Genomic DNA, 21721 nt, shown 5'->3' on the forward strand with positions numbered 1-21721 from the left:
TCTTTACCTTAAAATCAGTCTTTGATGCCAGACAGCCTATGGATATGTAGCAAAATCATAAATTCAAAATAATGACTTGGGGAAGAATTCCCAGGCTATTTTGAAAAATATGGCATGAAAGTCTAGTGGTTATATAGTTTCCATTCTGGAAAGTGGATGAGAGATTAATGCTTTTATTCACAAGATGCCATCTTCCTGATTGTTTGGATGTAACTGTTTGTACAACCCGCTATGGCAAGCAGTCAGAGATGAGAACTGTAGTTCAAAACAGTTCAGAGAGCAAGAGATTGTAGAAGTTCAATAATGAATACATATTTTGAATCAGGGCATGAAACCATTGCTCTCTCCAATAATTCACTTTTATAAACTAGAGATGCACAATCTTTTTCAAGATAACAGTATACAAGACCTTCAATTGGCATGTATGGATTTTATTTTATTTCACTTTTATAATTAAATTATATAAAACAGTTGTAAGGACTACCTTCCATGTATTTAGTAATTTTTCCACTATCATGTTTAAAATTGAAATTTATGTCAAGTTTTGAAAGGATACAGAATACTATCCTTCTGGCTAAGTGGGGAAATCACATGGAGCTATGAAGCCATAAGTTAAGTATCTTCACTCTAAGCAGTCATCATTCTGATGTTGCCACGATGCCACATCAGAGTGGTGCACAGACATAATTGCAGTGGTGATTCCAAGTTTTCTATCTTAAACAGATGTGTTATATCATGATTATGAAACAACTGCACTGAAGTTAAACCTTTTCTAAGTTACTGCATTGCAAGCATTGACAGCATAGACGAGCTCTGAATCAATTTTCTGAGGGCTATTCATTTATGGCAAAATGGCAGCAGCCATACCCAACAGGAAGATAGCAGCAGCTTTGGTGTAACTCCAAGGCTATCACGAAAAAAAGAAAGAAAAAGAAAAGGAAGGGAAGAGAAGAGAAGAGAAGAGAAGAGAAGAGAAGAGAAGAGAAGAGAAGAGAAGAGAAGAGAAGAGGAAGGAAAGGAGGGAGGAGGGAGGGAAGAAGGGAGAAAAAGAGAAAGAAGGAAGAAAGAAGAAAGAAAGAAAGAAAGAAAGAAAGAAAGAAAGAAAGAAAGAAAGAAAGAAAGAAAGGAAGGAAGGAAGGAAGGAAGAGGGAAAGGAAGGAAGAAAAGGAAGGAATGAAAGAAAGAGAGTAAATAGGGGAAAAATCCTGAGGAAACAAGTAACAAAGCAATCCCTTGTCATTTGAATATGCTGAATGAATGAATGGAAAATTACTGTTTACCTTATAACATGTCATTTGTGGTTCTGTGTCAATGGAACCTCACAGAATTTATGTATTGTCCAATGTATCTTTATATAAAAATACTGGATGGCTGCATAACTTAATATACATAAAGTAATGGTCTTCAGCCTTCTGCTACTTTTGTTGCCCCTAAGCTATTTTGTTTTGTCTTAAACAGAACAGAAATTGCTTCAACATACTCTTTTGAGGTAACTTATAACAGTGAAGGTGGTGTGTGAAGAGACTTACAGATTATTACATGCTAAAGTCAAGCTTGCTGGTTCATAAAGTCTGGACTGTGGTGGTCTTTAATAATATAGTGAAAATTCAAAGAAAATCCCAGGAATGATATTGTTAAGGTGTTAATACCAACATCTTAAATCATGCTAGTTGTTTACTGGACAAGTAGTTTGTATTAACCTACCTCTCCTTATGAACCTTTGTAGCACATTAGAAAGAATGCTCCTAGTATGGAAAACAGTCCCTTGAGAGTTAGATTTGGAGCCAACTCATCTCATTTAGGAAATCTATAAAGATTGTTTTCTGTTATTGTTTATATTCTGTTATATAGTCTAGCAGACTGAAAAGAATGTAGGAGCTTTCAAACATTTTCGAATGTTTCACCAGCAACCATGGTTGACATCTTCAGAAACAACTGAGCAAGGATTGACTGGTCTTCTGTTGTTATAGCCAGGTCTGATTGAACTGTTAACTGTTATAGCCATAATTTCGTCAGTACATTTGTTAAAATGAAAAGAACCTTTTCCTAGCTCAGTAGCCTATAATCAGTTGAAGTAAGAATGAAAAGAAGTCCAACACATCTGGAGGGCATTCAGATTGGAGAAATCTGGCATAGATTAGCATTGACCCAAAATACTGGATCATTGATGAGGTCATAGCTGGTTCCTAGTTTCCTGTAAACCTTTCATTACTGTAACATGTCAACACATATAATGGAGTTATTGGCTATTGTTCTGAAGCCTCTGTAGATCAAAGTTCAAGTGCTAGATTCTTGTAGATTCCAAATATCTCCAAGTGTTCAGATAGTTATCTTTGAAAACATTGTTCTTCCAAAGAGAAATTTCTAGTAACTAAAGCAGTTTCCCACCATATTCCTCTATTCTACTCACCACCAAGAATCCTTTGGGCTTGGAGTGAGTTAGAAATACTGCAAATAAATAATCTGCAACAATTATTATAATGTGTAAATCAGTACAATAATTTTATAAGCATACAAATGCATTTGTATAGATGGCAAGCCAGCATGGTGTAGTAGTTAAGGTGCTCCTGGACTAGAAGCCGAGACCCAGTTTTTAATCTTGTATAGACTTGGAAGTTGACTGGGTGTCTTGAGCTAACTCTCAGCTCTAAATTGGGAAATCATAAAATATCTATCTACTTCTTAGACCAGTAGAGTAGGTTAGTCTCCAAAACCTTCAGGAAGGAGGCATTTATTTTGCAATGAATTAATTTGAGTTGATAACAATTACTATTCCTACTATATATGGGTTAGGCAGAGAGAGAAAGAGCATTGCCTATAGTCATTCAGTGAGTTCACAGTAAAGAAGAAAGTTAACCAAGGATTTCCCAACCTAAAAAAAAAGACTAAACGTTAATAGGAATAGGAATAGTAATGATAATGACTATAGTTGTGTATTATTTTAAATTTATGGATCATTTTTTTCTACTACAAAAAGTTCTGTATATGAGTTTACACTTAATATTTAGGAATTATTTTAGTATGGATGTTAAAGTAGGATGTAGATTTTGTTTTAATACTCCAAACTAACTATAGTTAAGGTTTTATAGGAAGTTTTATGTTATTTTCTTTTTCTCAAATTCTATCATATCACAAGGAATTTTATTTTTTTTTATTGCAATACAATGAAGTAATCATATATTGTATACCTTCCAGAGCTCCACTCCATGGGAGATGGGTGGTTTAGAAAGAGGAAATATAAATAAATATAAATTAGCAAGAAAAAAATAACATGACAAAATATTATATACATATACTTCCTGACAGTTAGAATCAGTGGAACAACCTGCCTCCAGAAGTAGTGAATGCTCCAACACTGGAAGTTTTTAAGAAGAGATTGGCCAGCCACTTGTCTGAAATGGTATAGGGCAGTGATGGCCTACCTTTTAGAGACCGAGTGCCCAAACTGCAATCTAAAACCCACTTATGTATCATTGTGTGCCGGATGGGCATGGCCCTTTGGGTGGGCGTGGCTGCAGTGGTAACGGAAGACTGGGTGGGACTAAAAAGTTAATTCCAACTTTGCGAGAACTTTTTTTTTCCCCACAAGAAGTTGAAATTGATTGATTGATTGATTGAACCTTTTTTTTTGCACCTGGCAGCACAAGGCCTAAAGCGAAAAGGTTTTATAAAACCCAGCTGAAGGCCTAGGATTGGGGTGATGGCGCGCATGCCCACAGAGAGGGCTCTGTGTGCCACCTGTGGCACCTGTGCCATAGGTTCACCACCACGGGTATAGGATTTCCTGCCAGAGCAGGGAGTTGGACTAGATGACCTCCAACGTCCCTTCCAACTTCATCATATATGTACGTATGTATGTGTATGTATGTATGTATATGTATGTATGTATGTATGTGGCTCAGTGGGTTAGGACGCTGAGCTTGTCGATCAGATGGTCGGCAGTTTGGTGGGTCGAATCTCGAGTGCCGCGTAACAGAGTGAGCGCCTGTTACTCGTCCCAGCTTCTGCCAACCTAGCAGTTTGAAAGCACGTAAAAATGCAAGTAGAAAAATAGGGACCACTATGGTGGGAAGGTAACAGCGTTCCGTGCGCCTTTGGCATCTAGTCATGCCAGCCACATGACCACGGAGACGTCCTCGGACAAGCGCTGGTTCTTTGGCTTTGAAACGGAGATGAGCACCGCCCCCTAGAGTCGGAAACGACTAGCACACATGTGCGGGGGAACCTTTACCTTTTTTATGTATGTAAAGACAAAAAGACCAAGAAAATTACTTCATTTTTACAGTTTAAAATTATTTGGGCAATCTCTCATTCATGAAAAGTCCTTATTCCCATCACTGAAAAAGCTAAAGTAAGTGCCATACACTGAAAAGATAGAAAATTAAATCCATCTTTCCTAACAGGAAATTATAACTATGCAGTGAATATCAAGAGATGCATTTGCCAGGGAAAATTATCCTACAAAATTTGTTTGAAATAATGTGAAAGAGGAAAAAAAAGGGCTTTCAAGATACAAATAAATCTGAGTTAAAGTAATCTTAATGAAATCTATATGACAAATATTCAAAGGAATTCTAGATCGTTTGACTAGTTCTTTTATTTGTTTTCATTTGTACCAAAATGGAGAAATTCAAATTTGTCTGTTAGTGTAAACTTCCTGGACATCTGTAAATCAAGGTAAATAAAAGAATTGGAACAGAATCTATAACCCATATATAGTATATGTCAAGCTGAAACTTTACCTTTTGTATTTATATCCTGCCTTTATTATTTTTAAAAATAACCCATGGTGGTGAACATATCCAACACACCTTCCTCTTCCTATTTTCTCCACAACAACCCTGTGATGTGAGTTGGGCTGAGAAAGAGTGACTGGTCCAAAGGCACCCAGCTGGCTTTCATGGCTAAGGCAGGGCCTGAAATCACAGTCTCCTGCTTTCTAGCCTAGTGCCTTAAAATTCAAACCACCAGACCAAATTTCATATCATCTTAATTTGAGATGGTGTGGAAAAACAGAAGGAAATCCAACAAGAAGTCTTATGAATTGATTTCACCCATCTGATTCTATTATTGCTTTAATATCAGTAAAATTTTCAATGCTGTTCCTTCTATCCTGATACAATAGGCATGATATCCTGACTAAAATTACAATTTGCTAAAATATTAAAAGATGTATTTAGTATGTAATCTAAAAGACTTACATTTACTAATTTCAAATCTTGCCTCAATCCATAATTTTGGTTATCTGTCTAATAATAATAATAATAATAATAATAATAATAATAATAATAATAATAATAATGATGATGATGATGATGATGATGATGATGATGATGATGATGATGATGATAGGTAGTAGTAGTAGTTGGAGGGGACTTTGGAGGTCTTTTAGTCCAACCCCCAGCTCAAGCAGAAAACCTCTATGCCATTTCAGACAAATGGCTGTCCAGTCTGTTCTTAAAAACTTCCAGTGTTGGAGTATTCACCGCTTCTGGAGGCAGGTTGTTCCACTGGTTAATTGTTCTAACTGTCAGGAAGTTTCTCCTTAGTTCTAGGTTGCTTCTCTCCTTGGTTAGTTTCCATCGTTTCTTGTCTTGCCTTCAGGTGCTTTGGAGAATAGCTTGACTCCCTCTTCTTTGTGGCAACCTGAGATATTGGAACACTGCTATCATGTCAGCCCCAGTTCTTCTCTTCGTTAAACTAGACATACACAATTCCAGCAACTGTTACTTTATATGTTTTAGCCTCCACTCCCCTAATCATCTTTGTTGATCTTCTCTGTACTCTAGAGTCTCAACATCTTTTTTACATCATGGTGACCAAAACTGCGTGCAGTATTCCAAGTGTGGCCTTACCGAGGCATTGTAAAGTGGTATTAACACTAATGTTTGACTTGCAGAGTTATTTTTAACATAGGAAACAATAAAGCACTGTTAATTCCCTTCTTATAGTATGGAGTATTGTCTACTCTGCACAACCTCAGCCATTACTTTAGTTTTCTGTTGCAGACTCCGTTCCAAGGATAAGTAAGTCTACATATCCTCAGTCATCCTTTTAAATTAAGTTTCTCTTAATTACCAAATGTTTTCTTTTTCTGAGTAAAGTAGTTTAACCCTTTTTCATATTGATGGTGAATCTTTTCCATATTTTAAGAGTAAAGTTGGCCTCTATTGAATAGTGATAAATCCAAAAATATTATGGTTCTTTTTCCATTCATAAATTTAGGAAAACGCTAGCTCAGAATATCATATTAGATGGTAGAATTTTGTCAATGTTGTCATTAAAAGATTCTGAGACATAATAAAGAATCAATCTGATCTTGGCAATTTCATGCTGGATTATTATATCATACTCTCTCTCACACACACACACATATACATAGTGTATCACTTTACAAATCTATAATATGGACAAGTAATTGTTTAAAAGGTCTGAGCACGCTTGTCTTGGTTATTACTGGTACATGTATATTATAAAAGAAATCCATTGGAGATGGTTTAATATGTGCCAATATATCTAGTATTGAGTATTCCCTAAAAGTAGTCTGATTTGGAGACATTTGCATTAAATTTCATCTAGGAAAATCTGATAATTATGTTTTTAAGTGTGAAGAGCTTCCCTTACCTTCATAACTTTTAATTCTATACCATTCAGTGCAGTGCAGCTGTTGGAGTAAAGAAGAATTGAAACACAAAGCTCTTTCAGATATTTTACACTTCAAATTTTAAAATGAAGTTAAGCCCATCACTATTATTTAGATAGGTCCCACACAATTGCAGTAAGTAGTCCTCATTTAGTTATTACAATTGAGACTGGCAACTTGATCATTAAATGAAACAGTTCCTAAATAAGACCATGACTGTGTTTGTGACCTTTCTTCGCTTCGCTTTACAGTCCTGTGAAGGTCACAGGCAATGCAAGGAATAGTCACAAAGTTACTTTTTCATCACTCTTGTAAGCTTGGTTAATGAGGCAGTCACTACCTATATTGCCAGTGATAATTCTGACATTACATAGGCCTCTTTCAATCTTTCATGGTTGACTTCTCACCACTTTTTATTTAAAAATATTTAGGAGTTCACCTTCCTTTTCTCAATTTAGGATTCTTTTAATATTGTTGGAGCAGCAAAAGCCTATTTTAAATAGTGCTGATGGGAAGATACAGTGTAGCTTACACCAGGCATCTCAAAACTGCCAGCTCACTGGCCAGATGCGTCACGCCAAAACCACACCCATCCCATTGCCGACAATGGGAAAAATGTCACGATACATTGCGTGACGTCATGTGATGTCGCAAGTTTGACATGCCTAATCTACACAATCCAATGTACTTTTTAAATCAATCCATATTTCACAGATCTAAGCTCTGGCTCAGCAAAACAGATCTGCACTTTGGATTTTTCGTAATTATTATTTTTATTCCTTCTTTATGTTCTTTGCATTGTAATCATTTCATATATATTTTTTCATACATGCCAGGTGTCATCATAGCAGGATATAGATTCAATAAATTAATACCTGGCTTAGGGTTAGTCCTGCCTGTTGCATTTCAGCCTTTCATTTCTCTGGTGACAGACTTAATGGGCAAAAGGAGAGAATCAAACAGGTCTCTAAAAAAAAATGGAAAAGATGTTCCCCCTCAACTCACAAAACAAACTATGCAAAGGAACACGTCAGTCACACGTCTTCCCTCTGGGATTTGGTTTAAAGTAAACATGCTGCAATATTTGAAAAGGTCTTTCCTGATGATTATTTGGCTAGATTGACACAATAGACTGAAATTATGCAAATACTCAGTGTAATGCCCAGTATGAATGATAAGCTAAGGAAAACATGGAGTAAATTTGTACGGGATATGGTACACTATAGTAGGCAAGAATTTGCAAACCAGAGATAAAAGACCTGAGTCCTAATCATTTTTCAGTTGGATGACCTTAGTTATTTGTCCATAATGTGAGAATATAATTTCCATCAGAGCAGTGCTGAGGCCAAAAAAAAAGATTACAGGCACTGGCCAGCCAGTTATGCACAAATCAGTCATGCTGATTTAGAAGAGACTGAATGATGTTCTTAACCCTCTCCTTTACTGAAATCAACAAGACCTTAAAAGCACTCATCTTTGGAGTGTATCCAAAGATGGTAAAATGCTTTCCCTATTTAATGCCCTAGACAGATCTTTAGTGATGGTAATAGCAGTGGATGAAGAGCAGGGCACTTGGAAGTTTAAAGAGCCAGCATTCTGAGTTTGGTTCAGCTGAGGGCAGAAAGCGACCAGTTAGTCAAGGCAGGTTTCTCTCTTAATAGGGACTGCTCTCAAAATGCAGAGCTGCAGTGCGCAGGCAATCCTTATAAATTAAGAGAGACTGCTTTTTTTTTCCTGGACTTTGAACAGCAAGCCCAAATCCCTTGGCTATGTGGTAGCCAGGGACAGAGGTAATGCGAAAGGGGAACAAGGAATGTAAAGCTACTGGCGAGGGGCTTTATTTAGGCACACTGGCTGCAAAAGGTAGCCCATGTGCAACCCACCCCTTTGCTGATCTGTGGAGGCCACCACTGAGTGAGTAAGTGAGTGAAAAACAGAGAGAGAGAGAGAGAGAGAGAGAGAGAGAGAGAGAGAGAGAGAGAGAGAGAGAGAGAGAGAGAGAGAGAGAGAGAGAGTTGGTGTCATTTCACCCCTGTGGCTCCCACGGAGCCCTAAAGTCCCGTAAAGTCGTCTTTCAAATAGTCTTATCTCCCACGAGTGCCTTGCAGACAGTAGTGCTACTATGAGCGCTCGGCCATGGCTGTAGTAGACGGATTAGCTCTGAGAAAAAGAAACGGTGTTTTTTTTTTTTAATCTCGGGCATTAAAGCGGTACGAAGAAGCGGCGCGAAAAAGCTTCAATGCGCTCTTGAACGCGGCCAAGTCTCTCACCAAGCGCTAAAGCCGAGGGCCTTCGGCGTTAGCACCAGGCCCGATGCTAAAACCAAGCGCAACGGCCCGGGTCAGTTCTAGTTATATCAGATCTCCCGGGTCCCGAGGCGCTGGGGCTTCCCGCGGCTTTGGCTCAGCTCCGCGCAGGTGGTAAGCCGGCGCCGGAGCTCCCCGCTCGTCCTACGGAGCAGCGCCAGCATTAACGTCGTCCTGGAAGGGAAAGAGAGGAGGCGGAGTGGAGCAAGTCCCCAACTCCTTGCCGAGTTTTCTCTTTCTCTCTTCCCCCTCCCCCTTTACAGCTGCACACACGCAAACCCCCCCCCCCTTTTTTTTTTTTTCTTCGCCAAAACTCTCGGCGACGCCTGTTCAAAGGCTGAAAGCGCCACGGCGTTGTTCTCCTCCCCTTCTCAGTAGAAAGAACGAAACAATAAGGACGAGGGTGGAGGGGAGGGGAAGACGAAGAGCGAGTTGATGTTTTAATTAAGATTCTCAGGGCGAGGGGGGAAAAAAGGGTTTCTCTGCGAGGAAGGAAGGAAGGAAACCGGGAGGGTTGGAGGAACGGAGGCGCTTCCCTTGGAGCTGTTAGTTAGCCTCAGAGCTGAGTTTCAGCTTTGCCGCGGCGTCTCGCTACGCACAGAGAAGTTGAGCAAACAGGAAACGTGGTGGCTTGCACACACGGCAGCCGCTGCTCTGATTCATTGAGGCTTGAAGCTTGCCCGAAGGAGGACAGAGAGGAGGAGGAGGAAGGTGTTGGCTGCTTGGCTGCCTCCAGCCCCAGGGAGGAAAGCGGCCGGCCGGCTGCGTGTCGCCTAAACGCCTCTCGTTTGCCAGAAGGCAAAGTCCCCGCTAGCCAGAGCGACACGATTCTTGCCCGCCTCGCGCGCTCCGAGAGTGGCGGGGGACGACGCTCCTCAGGAGAACCGGCCGCGCTTCAGTCCCCGCCCGACTCCTCTCTGAGCAGCGCCGCCGGGCGCGCTCGCCCTCCCGCCCGCCGAGTCTCGTTGCTGGAGTCGATAAGAAAAGGCTGGAGCGACTTTTCTGTTTTCCTCATTCCCGCCGGAGACCGGAGCCCGCCTTTTCTCCTTCTTGCTCGGGCATAGCAATATGAAGGAGCAGAACTCATGTGTGGGCACTGGGCATCCCCCCATGGCTGGGTATGGCAGGATGGACCCGCTGGAGCTTGCTGTTAGCCCCGTGAAACGCTCGCGAACTGAGTACTCCTTTCCCTATCTCTTCGCAGAGGAGGCCTACCAAAAACTGGCCAGCGAGACCCTGGAGGAGCTGGACTGGTGCCTGGACCAGCTGGAAACCTTGCAGACCAGGCACTCCGTCAGCGAAATGGCCTCGAATAAGGTAGGACCCCCGTGTTTCCATCTATCGACCCTTCCCATCCCACCTCTTCAGTTCTTCTGTGCCTTGCTTTGTTTCTCTCTCCCCCGCCAAACCTGACGGCTCAGAAGGAAATATACACACCTCGGGTTTGGGAGAAGCCAGGAGTTTTTGCGCAACAAGGTTTCTAGGCTGAAAAGTGTGTGTGCAATAGAATAGCAGCGCTCCGATATCTTGATCTGTCATCTAAGATAAATACATTAGGTCTGGATTAAAAAAACCTCCTTCAGTCTGCCTTGCTGACTGCAATTATTGTCCACTTCTGCAGCTTCCCTGTAAAGGATGCATAAAATTGGGCTGAAACTGGTTTCCTACCTCCTGGTAATGTTTATGGCTATCATCCCATTTTATGCATAGTTGCTTGGAAGCAAATTCAACTGAAGCTCTATAAAGAATTGATCCTAGATAAGAACATATAAAAATGCAAAACTTTGCAACAGTCTAACTCCACCAGGTTATGACCCTAGGTATGGATGGATTAGAGGGAAAACCTGAAAAGCAGCACAGATTTTGAGACTGTCATTTTGTCCACTACAGTTTGTTCTGCAAAGTAAGAGAGATGGATGATCAGTTTGGTTGGGTATTCAAAATAAATTATATTAAAAAGTAAAGTTTCTTATGCTATTAAAAGTTGTGCAAAAAGTCTTTTCTGTGTGTTGCCAATTTAAAAACAAACAAGGGACAAATGGTGCTTATGGTTTTGCAACCTTTATATATACACACAGGCCATACATTTGTGTTGTAAATGTCAGTGTAACATAGTAAGTATAGGGGATGTGATCATGCCTTTTGTAAATCCCTTGTAACAGAATAAAGCAAGAAAGGCCATGTGTCCACTGGAGACACATTAATATACATTAAACACACATGGGTTTTAGATAAATGACAGATGAAATAAGTTGTTTTTGTAGCTTTTGCCCTTGGAAAGGCAACAGTAAATGTGCTGATTTGGAAGGAAAGACGTTTCATTGATTTCCCTGGAGCTTAAGTTTGGGTGATTTGTAAACCATTGTTTTCAACTTAAAATGTTAAACCAAAATCATCAATTTACAACTTATCATGATGCTGAACCACCCCAGAGATACTTTTCTCTGCAAGTCCACTCAGTATTCACAGTGCTAAAAAGCACCCACTGCCACCTCTATTCAGATGGCAACTTTCTGTTATATTAAAGTACTTTAACATTTAAAGAGGTAGTAGATGTTTCCTATTTTGCATTATTCTCGTGATTGTGTTTTAGTTTATCGCTGTATGCCTGTTTGTCAGATCATATCTAATTAGAGGTGGGGAGCACTACTCTTTAATACTAAGAACATAATGTAATATAGTCATAATAATTTCTCTCTGTACTTTGGGGCATTTAACTACTGGATTCTGTTAATTACAGTTGTACCAAATTCTTGCATGACAAAACTTTCAGGATGCTTTGATTCTGCAATTACTTAGATCAATTGTATGATAACAAACTTAGATTTTTCAGACAATATACATCTATTACTGAGTCACAGCATTTTAGTTAATGTTCCTCTACAACACATCTGTTTCTGAGAGGCATTTTTTTTGCATTTATTACTTTACATTATTAGGGGAATATTTAAAATATAGCCATTTGCTTAAAAACAAAATTTATGAAGTGGTCTTGAATATCACTAATGTTGGCAGCTGAAAAATGATTATTTGCAAGTAAAAATGCAGTATGAAACGTCATGTGTAAATAGCACAACATTTTGTGTATGCACGCTCAATGCCAAGGATATGTGAACTTCTAATTTTAGTCGCCTTTGCCCTTTAGCCATTAGTAGTTGACTGTTTCTCATATTTGTGTTACATCTCTTATAATGTAATAAGCTTAATTAAGTACTTAAAGATAATAAGGGGTTTTTTTGTTCTATGTGGTAAGATTATTTCCTAAACTTTTTTCAAGTTAAGAAGTTTTGCTGGCTTTAATTTTTATGAAAATATTCTAAGAACAATAAATGTACCCTAAACATATTATAACAAACTTTTATGGATAGTAGACTACTTGAGCTGGATATTTTGCTTTTCCCTTAGTTGGTAGATGAATTTTATGTATCATAATATAGTGGCACTGGAATTGTGAATGTAAATAATATTTGAAGACTCTTTAATGCTGTTAAGGAAAAGAAACATTCCATAAAGGATTCACTTTTCCTATTGCTTCCTAAATAGCACCATACAGCCAAGGTTTTCCATAAGAATACAATGAGTCGTGTTGCCATAGTCACTTTGAAGGTCAGATTGAATGATGCCATCCTTTACATCAGCAGTGAAAATTTATACCGCAGGCACACAATGGTTGCTTTTATTTTATCCAATGTGTCTGTTTTAATTTCTTTGTTACTAATTAAATTCTATGTGCCATCTATAGTAGCTATGTAGTCCTATACATGTATACTAATTTTCAGCTATGTAGTGACTTGTGATTCAAGACGGTAGCCAAAAATGAATTCAGGAACACTCTGCTAATGCTGGTGACTGCAGGGTTTCTTTGAGATTGTATAATCCAAGCAGAGGTTCTTGAGCATAAACACTAATTTTTAAAACTGTTCATCCTGTGAAAAACTGATTTCTGCCATTTTTTTTTAAAAAAATGGATCTCCTTGCTCAAAGGTTTTTGTTTTGTTTGTATACAAAAGAGTGCTGCCACAAAGTTTCTTTCCAAGATATATCGAATAGATAGAGGCTTGTTCCAAATAATCCTAAGTAGGCGTTTTGTGTTCCCAAGAACAATGCTGTACATGGTTTATTCACACTGTGTGACATAGTACACTGTCATAAATACATATGTATTCACGGACATGTAAATCAGAAACTTTCAGATACCTTTTAAGCATCAAAGTAACAAGAGTGCTCTTGAGTTGTAAAACAAAGCCATGTAAATGCAATTAATATCTAAGTAGCTAACTAGGGTTATTTTGATAAATCCTCCCTACTGAGGAAATTATCCTCTAGCCTTAATTCTCAGACTTAGCTGGTGTTTCCCAGGTGGAGGTTAGTTGAGTGTTTGACTGGCTCTGGGGCAGAAGAGCTTGCATAGGGGAGAGGATTGCTGCACTCTATTGACGTCAGTTTATTAAGTATAAGTTGGGTTTCCTTCCAGCCTTCTAATCTACTTGTAGAAATTTTTTTTTTAATTCCATTTATATCCCGCCCTTCTCCAAAGACTCAGGGCGGCTTACAAGCTTAGCAGTAGCCTTCATTCTATGTGTATGCCTGCTTATTAGGGCTTTCACACACACCCCAAGCGGCATTATTACAAAGTCAGCTTAATTGCCCCCAACAATCTGGGTCACGAAATAATAAATAGACAGACAGTACACCACAATGCCTGTTTCCCCTTAGTTTTAACCCAGGTGAGTCTGCCTAGTTGTGCCATAGTGTTGATGTCATGTATTGGGTAGAGATGATCAGTAGTTAGCAATTTGCATGTGTAATGCCCAGAACAATTTGAAAATCCAAGGAGATGTACTGGTAAAGTAATAATATTAACATATTATGAGTACAACTGTCATATGTATCCATATATTCCTTCCTTTAACTTACAAATACTACAGACCTATAAAAATATTCATACTTAACAGTGAAGAATTGTGCTATGCTTGCAAAGAAGACTTTGTATGTACAGGTAGTCCTCAACTTATGACCACAATGGAGCCCAAAATTTCTGTTGCTATGTGAGACATTTAAGAGAATTTTGCCCCATTTTATAACCTATATTGCCACAGTTAAGTGAATCACTGCAGTTGTTAAGTTGATAATACAGTTGTTAAATGAGTCTGACTTCCCCATTGACTTTGTTTGTCAGAAAGTCGTAAAAGGTGATCGTATGACCCTGGGACACTGCAACCATCATAAATATGGTTGACTCAGCCTTCCATCCTTCCGAGGTAGGTAAAATGAGGGTCCAGATTGTTGGGGGCAATTAAGCTGACTTTGTAATAATGCCGCTGGTGTGTGTGTGAATGCCCTAATAAGCAGTCATATACATAGAATGAAGGCTACTGCTAAGCTTGTAAGCCGCCCTGAGTCTTCGGAGAAGGGCGGGATATAAATGGAATTTTAAAAAATATATGAGTCAGTTAGCAAGTGTTTGAATTTTGATCATGTGACCATGGGGATGCTGCAACGGTCATATGAAAAATGGTCATAAGTCACTTTTTTCAGTGCTGTTGTAAATTTGAACAGTTACTAACAAACTGTTGTAAGTCGAGGACTACCTGTATTCCTAGAAACAATAAACATTCTATAAAGTTAGAACACCTTTGACACTACATTTTTTAAGCTTTATTACTGTGCTTGATATCTCTAATATTCCATAAAAGCAAGATTTAATTAGTGCAGTACACTGACATTATACAAATTAAGCAATAATGCTTAACAGTCTTTTGATAATTTAACTATAAATGAGAAAAATCTTGCAAACTCAAATGTTTATAAGTACACATGCAGTCCTCAACTTATGACCAATTTAGGGTTAGAATTTCTGTCACATGTCATTGTGGTTGTAAGTTGAGTCTAACCCAATTTTATGATCCTTTTTACAAGTCATCAGGCATATCTGCAGCTGTTAAGTAAATCCCACAGTCATAAGTGGGAACCCATTCTTCTGAATAGACATTTTTTGCTGGAAATAGGCAAAAAGGGTCACAAATTACAGTCAATTTACTGCAGGACATTGCAATTGATCATAAATGCAAGCCGGTTGCCAAGTGTCTGAATTGCAATCACATGACCATGTGTTTGTGCAGTAGTCATAAGTGCAAGGACCAGAATTATTTCAGCACCATTGTAACTTTGAACAGTTGCTAAAAAATGGTCATAAGTAAAAAATGACCTCTTTGTTCACATTTGACTTCTTCATAGGAGAACATACCTGTTGTATCACTTTATTATATTAGTATATACCAATATATAGATACTTAGTATATCTGTCATTCTCAAGTCAGATATATCTGTGGGGAATTGGGGGGGGCAGGTAAATGTCAACTGCCTCAATCCTGTAGACCCTTCTGTCCCGTAGTTATCTTTTCTTATCCAAATTATTTAAGTACTAAATATATATACTAGTAAAATCCTCCTTGCCACTGTTTGCTGGCAGTAAGATACTTAACAGGATTTTACCAGATTCAGATTGCTCATTTCAAGAAACAATACTCTGTATATCCATAAGTAATACAGCAGAGATGAGGAAAGTTGTAGAGGAACTGGTAGACACCAACTTGTGATTCAGGCATGTCTTGTCCATATCTGCATGATAAGAATCAGAGCTAGAGGCAATTTATGTAAATATTATTTCAGTAAGGGTTTTCCCCTCAAAGATTTTAACTACTGCTCTTTCATTGGAATGGAAAGTTAAAGGGGTTTACATATGTTAGAGCAAGGAAAGAAACAAATTCAACTCACATTCTCCCAGTTCCTCTTTACACAAACACATACAGAGAGAGAGAAAACCGGTCAGGTTACAAGAATTTGAACTCAGATTAGATCAAGAATAAGATATTGATTGAAAGAGATGCTGAGTTGCCCTAAGGTGTTTAACTAGATTAGTAAAAGACATAATAACCAGTGGTGGGATTCAGCCAGTTCGCACCACTTTGGCAGAATTGGTAGCTATTTTTTTGTTGCCCATGACCATGACTTCTGGAAATGGCATCCACACAAAGAACTGGTTGTTTACATATTTGAATCCCACCACTGATAATAACTATTTTTTTACCCTTGAGTTTTAATCTTGAATAGTGGTGTAGGTATATACAGTATGTTTTAGCATATTGTGCAAAGCATTTGATTATTTCTTATTGAATATGTTGCACAGACTCAGAAACTGAATTAATTCAATAATCACATTAAATATATTATACAGATCTACCTCCATGGTGAAACTGAACACTGCTAGACTGAAATTGCAAATATATATACAAAATAACATAGTGACCAATTTCCATGGACCAAGTAATGTTTGCAAGTGCCATAAATTCAAGCAATTTCACAGATCATTTATTACAATCCTTAAACATTATGATGTATTTTACTATTGTTATAATAGATTAAACCGTTCCAATTAAAGAGGAAATATAATGTCATATATGATTAAAAATAATTTGCTTAATCTGATTTCTTATATAACAACCATTGCATAAAATAAATATGAAAAAATATATCTATTGATTTAACAAATGTTGGCCCAGTGGCAAAGCAGATTGATGCTCTCTGTTGACCATTTAAAATTTAAAAAGTAATAACGGATCCCATAACATCTGCAGCTGATTATATGACTGTTTTGTTATATAATGTCTAGTAATGCAGTCACTCTTGCTTTGTTTTGGTTACATATTAATGGATTTGGGGTTTTTTTGCCATTCTTGGGGGAAAAGCCAACACTGATGAGATATATTTGCAATTTTTAAAAAAGGTATTTCTGAGTATCCCAAAGATGCTTTTCCACAAGGCAACGTGGCAACTGGATTTTCTTGTTTTTCTTTGAAGATGTTTCACTTTTCATCCAAGAAGCTTCTTCAGCTCTGACTGGATGGCAGGGAATGGAAGGATATATACTCCTTCCACACAGCTGTTCATTTGCATTCTTTTAGCAAGTCATTAAAGACACCTGGAGGCTTATTTGTGTCTTCAGGGTCACCTGAGTAGTGCAAATGGGTGTAGAGTCTTCTTGGAACTGTTGAAAGGACTGTGTTTGTAGATTGGAGATAGATGATGTGGGATCACTCCCCCTCTATTGAGAGAGGGCTGTTCAGTTTTGACATAGATGGCCTCTTTGACCTCTTTTTTAAATCGGTGGTCTGAGCAGTCTGATCCGACATCTATCTCCAGTCTAAAACACAGTCTTTTTAACAGTTCCAAGAAGACTCCACACCCATTTGCACTAATGAGGTGACCCTGAAGACACAGATAAGCCTCCAGGTAGCTTTAACACTTGCTAAAAGAATGCAAATGAACAGTTGTCTGCAAGGAGTATAAATCTCCATTGCTCACCATCCAGTCAGAGCTGAAGAAGCTTCTTGGATGCGAAGCAAAACATCTTCAAAGAGAAACAAGACAGTCCAATTGCCTCGTGGGAAAGCATCTTTGGGATAACTATGACCTGGATGACAGAAACAGACGTATTTCTGAGTAACATAAATTGGATATTGCTGAGCCACATTATTGATTCATTCAGGCCAGGATTAGTAACTCAGATTGGTGTGGTTTTTTTCAAGAATTCACAATTTAAGAATGGATTTTTGTTTCATCTTTGATCTTAGAATATATTCTTTTCAGCTGATGCTCTTCAGAAGTGTTGCGCCTTAGATTCTCAATTATAGGAGTTGACATCAGACACAACTTGAGGAACTTCTAACTAACAGAGCCAGTTACCTTGATTTTTTTTCATCCAGTTATTCAAATACAAAAGTGCTTTTGAGGATTTTGAATAACTTGGTTTTGTTTAATAATTTAACTCTACTTCAATCACAAAAGGTGGGATAGGGAATTCATTTCTTCCAATGAGGCTGGATTATACTTCTAGAACTGTTTCTGCCTCTTTTTGTGGCATGTGATTTGGCTCATTGTTTTTGGTTCACTGTGTTGGTAGAGTTAATTAAATATGGGTGGAATTAACTTGAATCAATGGAGCATGGTTAGATTCTAGCGTGGACATTGCCTTAAGCTCTATAAAGTATCCATGGGTTGAAGGAAGGAATAAAGCAAAGTAGTATAGACAAATGTTTATTCATGTGAACACAAACATTGTATTTAACATGTTAAATAAATAATATATTTGTCGTTCTACACACCTCCTCCCTTTTATGCTTTGGCATGAGATACAAGAATGTTGAGTCTTTGTTCTACAGTGCAGGAGAAGGAGTGTCTACTTGCTTTAGGTACTGCCGGAGTACACAACAGCCTTTTTCTCAGGTAACCATGGAGATGAGTGGGTGGGATGGCTAAGTATCATTCTCCCCTGTAGGAAGGATTTGTGAAAGCAATGATAAAGTGGTAAAGAAACATGTTATAAACTTTTCCTGTGCAAAAGCTTATTTCATTTTTAGAGTCTTCCATACAGTTTTAACAACTGAACTGTGATTCTGGTAAATGGAAAGACAGTTGCTGATGTTGAGGATGCATTGCCACAATAGTGCATAGAGCTGATAGGGAGAAGAAAACCAGATAATAGTGGTAGCTTGTGTATCAGAGCCCATTTGATTTGAGCTAGAACTGATTTGTAGGAGTAGGAAATGGGAACATTTGGCTTCCTGGAAATAAAAATGTTCTTAATATCATTCACTTGCAAGGATATTCCAATCATTCCTATAAGTAGTATCACAAGGGAGCTATGCATAAACCTATGAATCAGTCATATATATGGTAAGGCTTTCAGGGATTTTTAGCATCCCAATATGCAGTCATGAATTGTTTTTACAAGATAAAGTCCCCAGATCAAGCTTGATTCCTGATGACTTCCATATAATTTCTTATACATATAATTTTCTTGTCAACATTACAAAAATTACTTGCTGTTGTCTTCTTTCAGATTTTTTAACTTCTCACTATAGCCTAATTTATTACTGCTGAGTTTGTGTCCTTTTATCTCATCACTGCTTCCACATCCTCGATCAAAAAGCCACATATCTTTTTTCTATTTAGTCATATACTTGACATAGTAGCCCAAAATGCATTTCATTTTTTTTTGTATTGGTGATTACACTCCTAAACTGAAAATATGTTTCTTCTCATTTCTGCTCAGATGTACGTACATCTAATGAAGCAAATTCATGGAATATAATATCCCAATAGGGCTATAATCTTAGCCACGCTTGGAAGAACTGAAGCCCAAATTATACAGTAGGACTAAGTTCTAAGTAAAGAATTTTTGTCTTCATTGCAGTTGGAATTAATAGGGTTTTGAATGAACAGGGTTTTTAATAATACCTCTGTCTTTAGTTAAAATAGTGTTTTAGTCCATAAATCAAAGTCATGGGACATAATCTACCAAAATTTGTGAAAAGTAGGCATTCTGTGTTTGTTTCTAAGCATATTTAAGTACAATAGCATATTCTATGTAGGGAAGTAAGAATTTGGATCTGGTGCATGTATCTAGCCCAGGGGTAGGCAACCTCGGCTCTTTTATGACTCATGGACTTCAACTCCCAAAATTCCTCAGTCAGCATAGTCATAAAAGAGCCGAGGTTGCCTACCGGATCTAGCCTATAGGATTGGAATTGACCCTAAAAAAGTTACCATAATGCAAGCATGAGGGACGAGGGTGAAATCAAGGAAACAACTTTTCTGAATATTCACTGTCCTTACTTGTTTGCCGTTTTAATGTCACTCATCTGTTCTGCCCTTAATCAAACCTAGTGTGTAATATTTCATTTTCTCATCCTCATTGTATTTACAGAAAAGAGTATTTTCCCCAAAATAATTTTACTTGTAAAATAGTAAGGTTCTTTCAGATTGGAAGATAGCCAATTACAATGAAGAATATTAATGATTCAATTCTTTACTTAAAGTTAGTCCCACTAACTAAGATAGTAAGAGAATTGATACTTTTGAATTTTGGCATTAGAGAAGATTTCTGATACGATGGTTAGTGAAGAAAACAAACATACAACATAGCAATGCAAAGTTCTCAGTTGAGGCACAAATTACCAGATTCAAATTACCATATTTTAGACATTTTATTCAAAGGCCCATATCTCTTGAGAATTCCATAATTGTGAAAAAGCTGGGAGGATAATAGGATGACCAACAATAAGGTAAATATACGCATTTACCCAAACATTAGGAAGCCTGAAGTGTGAGGTCTAGGGATCATCATCACTTAGAATGTATGTTTGGTTGGTAAGAGATAACACCGATGATTCTTTCATATTTGCTGAAGATATAGAAATACAGTTATATATTTTTCCTGTTTAATCTAGTTTGGATAATAAAAACATTTCAAGGCTGTTTTTTCTTTTAAGTTAAATATGGCAATTTATTTCCTAGAGAATGGATGTAGTTGCAGGAAAGATAATTTAACAAGCAAAATGATTGTCTCCTGACCCTCCCTCCCCATCCCATGAGCAAGGCAGAGTTATTGTATCATAAATCTCTTGCTCTTTTTTAAAAATCTTTTTTAAGCAAACACCATGTTTTTGAAAATTATTAGAATATAAACCACAAGGTGCTCCTAACTTAATTGGTTCAAATGTAAACTCTGTATCATGCCTTCTAGAAATAACCAGCATAAATTATTCTGCAACCTTTCTCAGATATTGTTGTGATTGCTTAGATATAGTTAACTCTAGAGGTTTTGACTACACATTTTTTTTGCAGATTAATGAGTCAGTATCCCTATCATCCCTACTGCCTATTACAGCTATATCAGACTAGCTTTTTAAAAAGTGTTCCATGATAACTTTGAAGGCAGAGGCCTATTAGACTTTCAGTTGCTACACACAATAAAGCTAGGGTCAGTGACAATTGCTTCTGGAGGAATAAAGAGACCAGATCTTTTCTACAGAACAGCAATAGCCTGGTAGTGGAAAAGGAAGAATATTCTGGCCCAATCATCCAAGATATATCACTTGAATGGGTGTCATTTATTGTTTGGTGCCAGTAAGTGCTAGTGCACCAGTCTCTGGAATTGCAGCTAACAGTATCTAGAAATGGAGATCAACGTGGCTGTATATTCTATGGATTTGAATGGGCTCACAGTGCAGTCCTATAGGTCTTTATAGAAATAAGTCCAGTTGAGCTCAGTGATATTTAGGATGTGCCTGGATGGAATGGATAACTTTCTAAGTGCTATTGATTAAATACTTTCTGTAGGCGTTCTTTTTTCTTGTCTTTAATCGGTTTTTTTTTTAACTAAACCTGGTTGAAAAATACAAGAGAGTTATTGATAGTAAGCAGTGTCTGGGCCTCCCAAAAAATTCCATTCATATTAAATGGCTTACCTGGAAGCAGTCTTACAGTCAAAACAAGGATAGGATTGTAAATTTAAGCACACAATGCAAATTCTTTTTAAAAAAGTAATAAGAAAAATAAAGCAAGGATATCAGGATTCAGATGCCTTATATGTGAAGCTAATTTTTTCTCCTTCTGTCAGTAATTGGGATAAAAGTGGAATCTGCCTCTCTGTGCCTCAGCTTAAGTCTGGGAGTATTGTTCTATTTTTCTCTGAAGTGTTTATGTTTACAGCATTCAGATTTCCTTTGGTAGTAGCCTCCAGCATAGTGCAAAGTGTTCTTGTGTAAATCACATTAGTTTTGTGAAAGGTGTTCAAGTATGAGAAAAAAAGCTGCTTTTCTGAATTGTGCTTTTGTGTTTATTCTTATCAGGGTGCTGACAGACGTGTGGATATCTGCAAACTAGCAACTTGATCAATGTCAACATGGGCAGTGATGTAATAACCTCT

The 21721-nt window shown here is 37.8% G+C and overlaps 1 protein-coding gene across 7 annotated transcripts in view; it reads left to right on the forward strand.

Moving 5' to 3' along the window:
- Nucleotides 1–21721, forward strand: part of PDE4D (phosphodiesterase 4D) — a gene marked incomplete at its 5' end in the record, with an annotated part of 752990 nt that overhangs the window by 684130 nt on the left and 47139 nt on the right. For all 7 annotated transcript variants that reach the window (XM_083356283.1, XM_083356285.1, XM_083356282.1 and 4 more), the window contains one exon: nucleotides 10154–10266. In XM_083356283.1, coding sequence (XP_083212409.1) covers nucleotides 10154–10266 — 113 coding nt within the window. The remainder of the gene's footprint in view (nucleotides 1–10153; nucleotides 10267–21721) is intronic.

Source organism: Vipera ursinii (genome assembly GCF_947247035.1).
Source record: "Vipera ursinii genome assembly, chromosome: 2".
NCBI classification, from domain to species: domain Eukaryota; kingdom Metazoa; phylum Chordata; class Lepidosauria; order Squamata; family Viperidae; genus Vipera; species Vipera ursinii.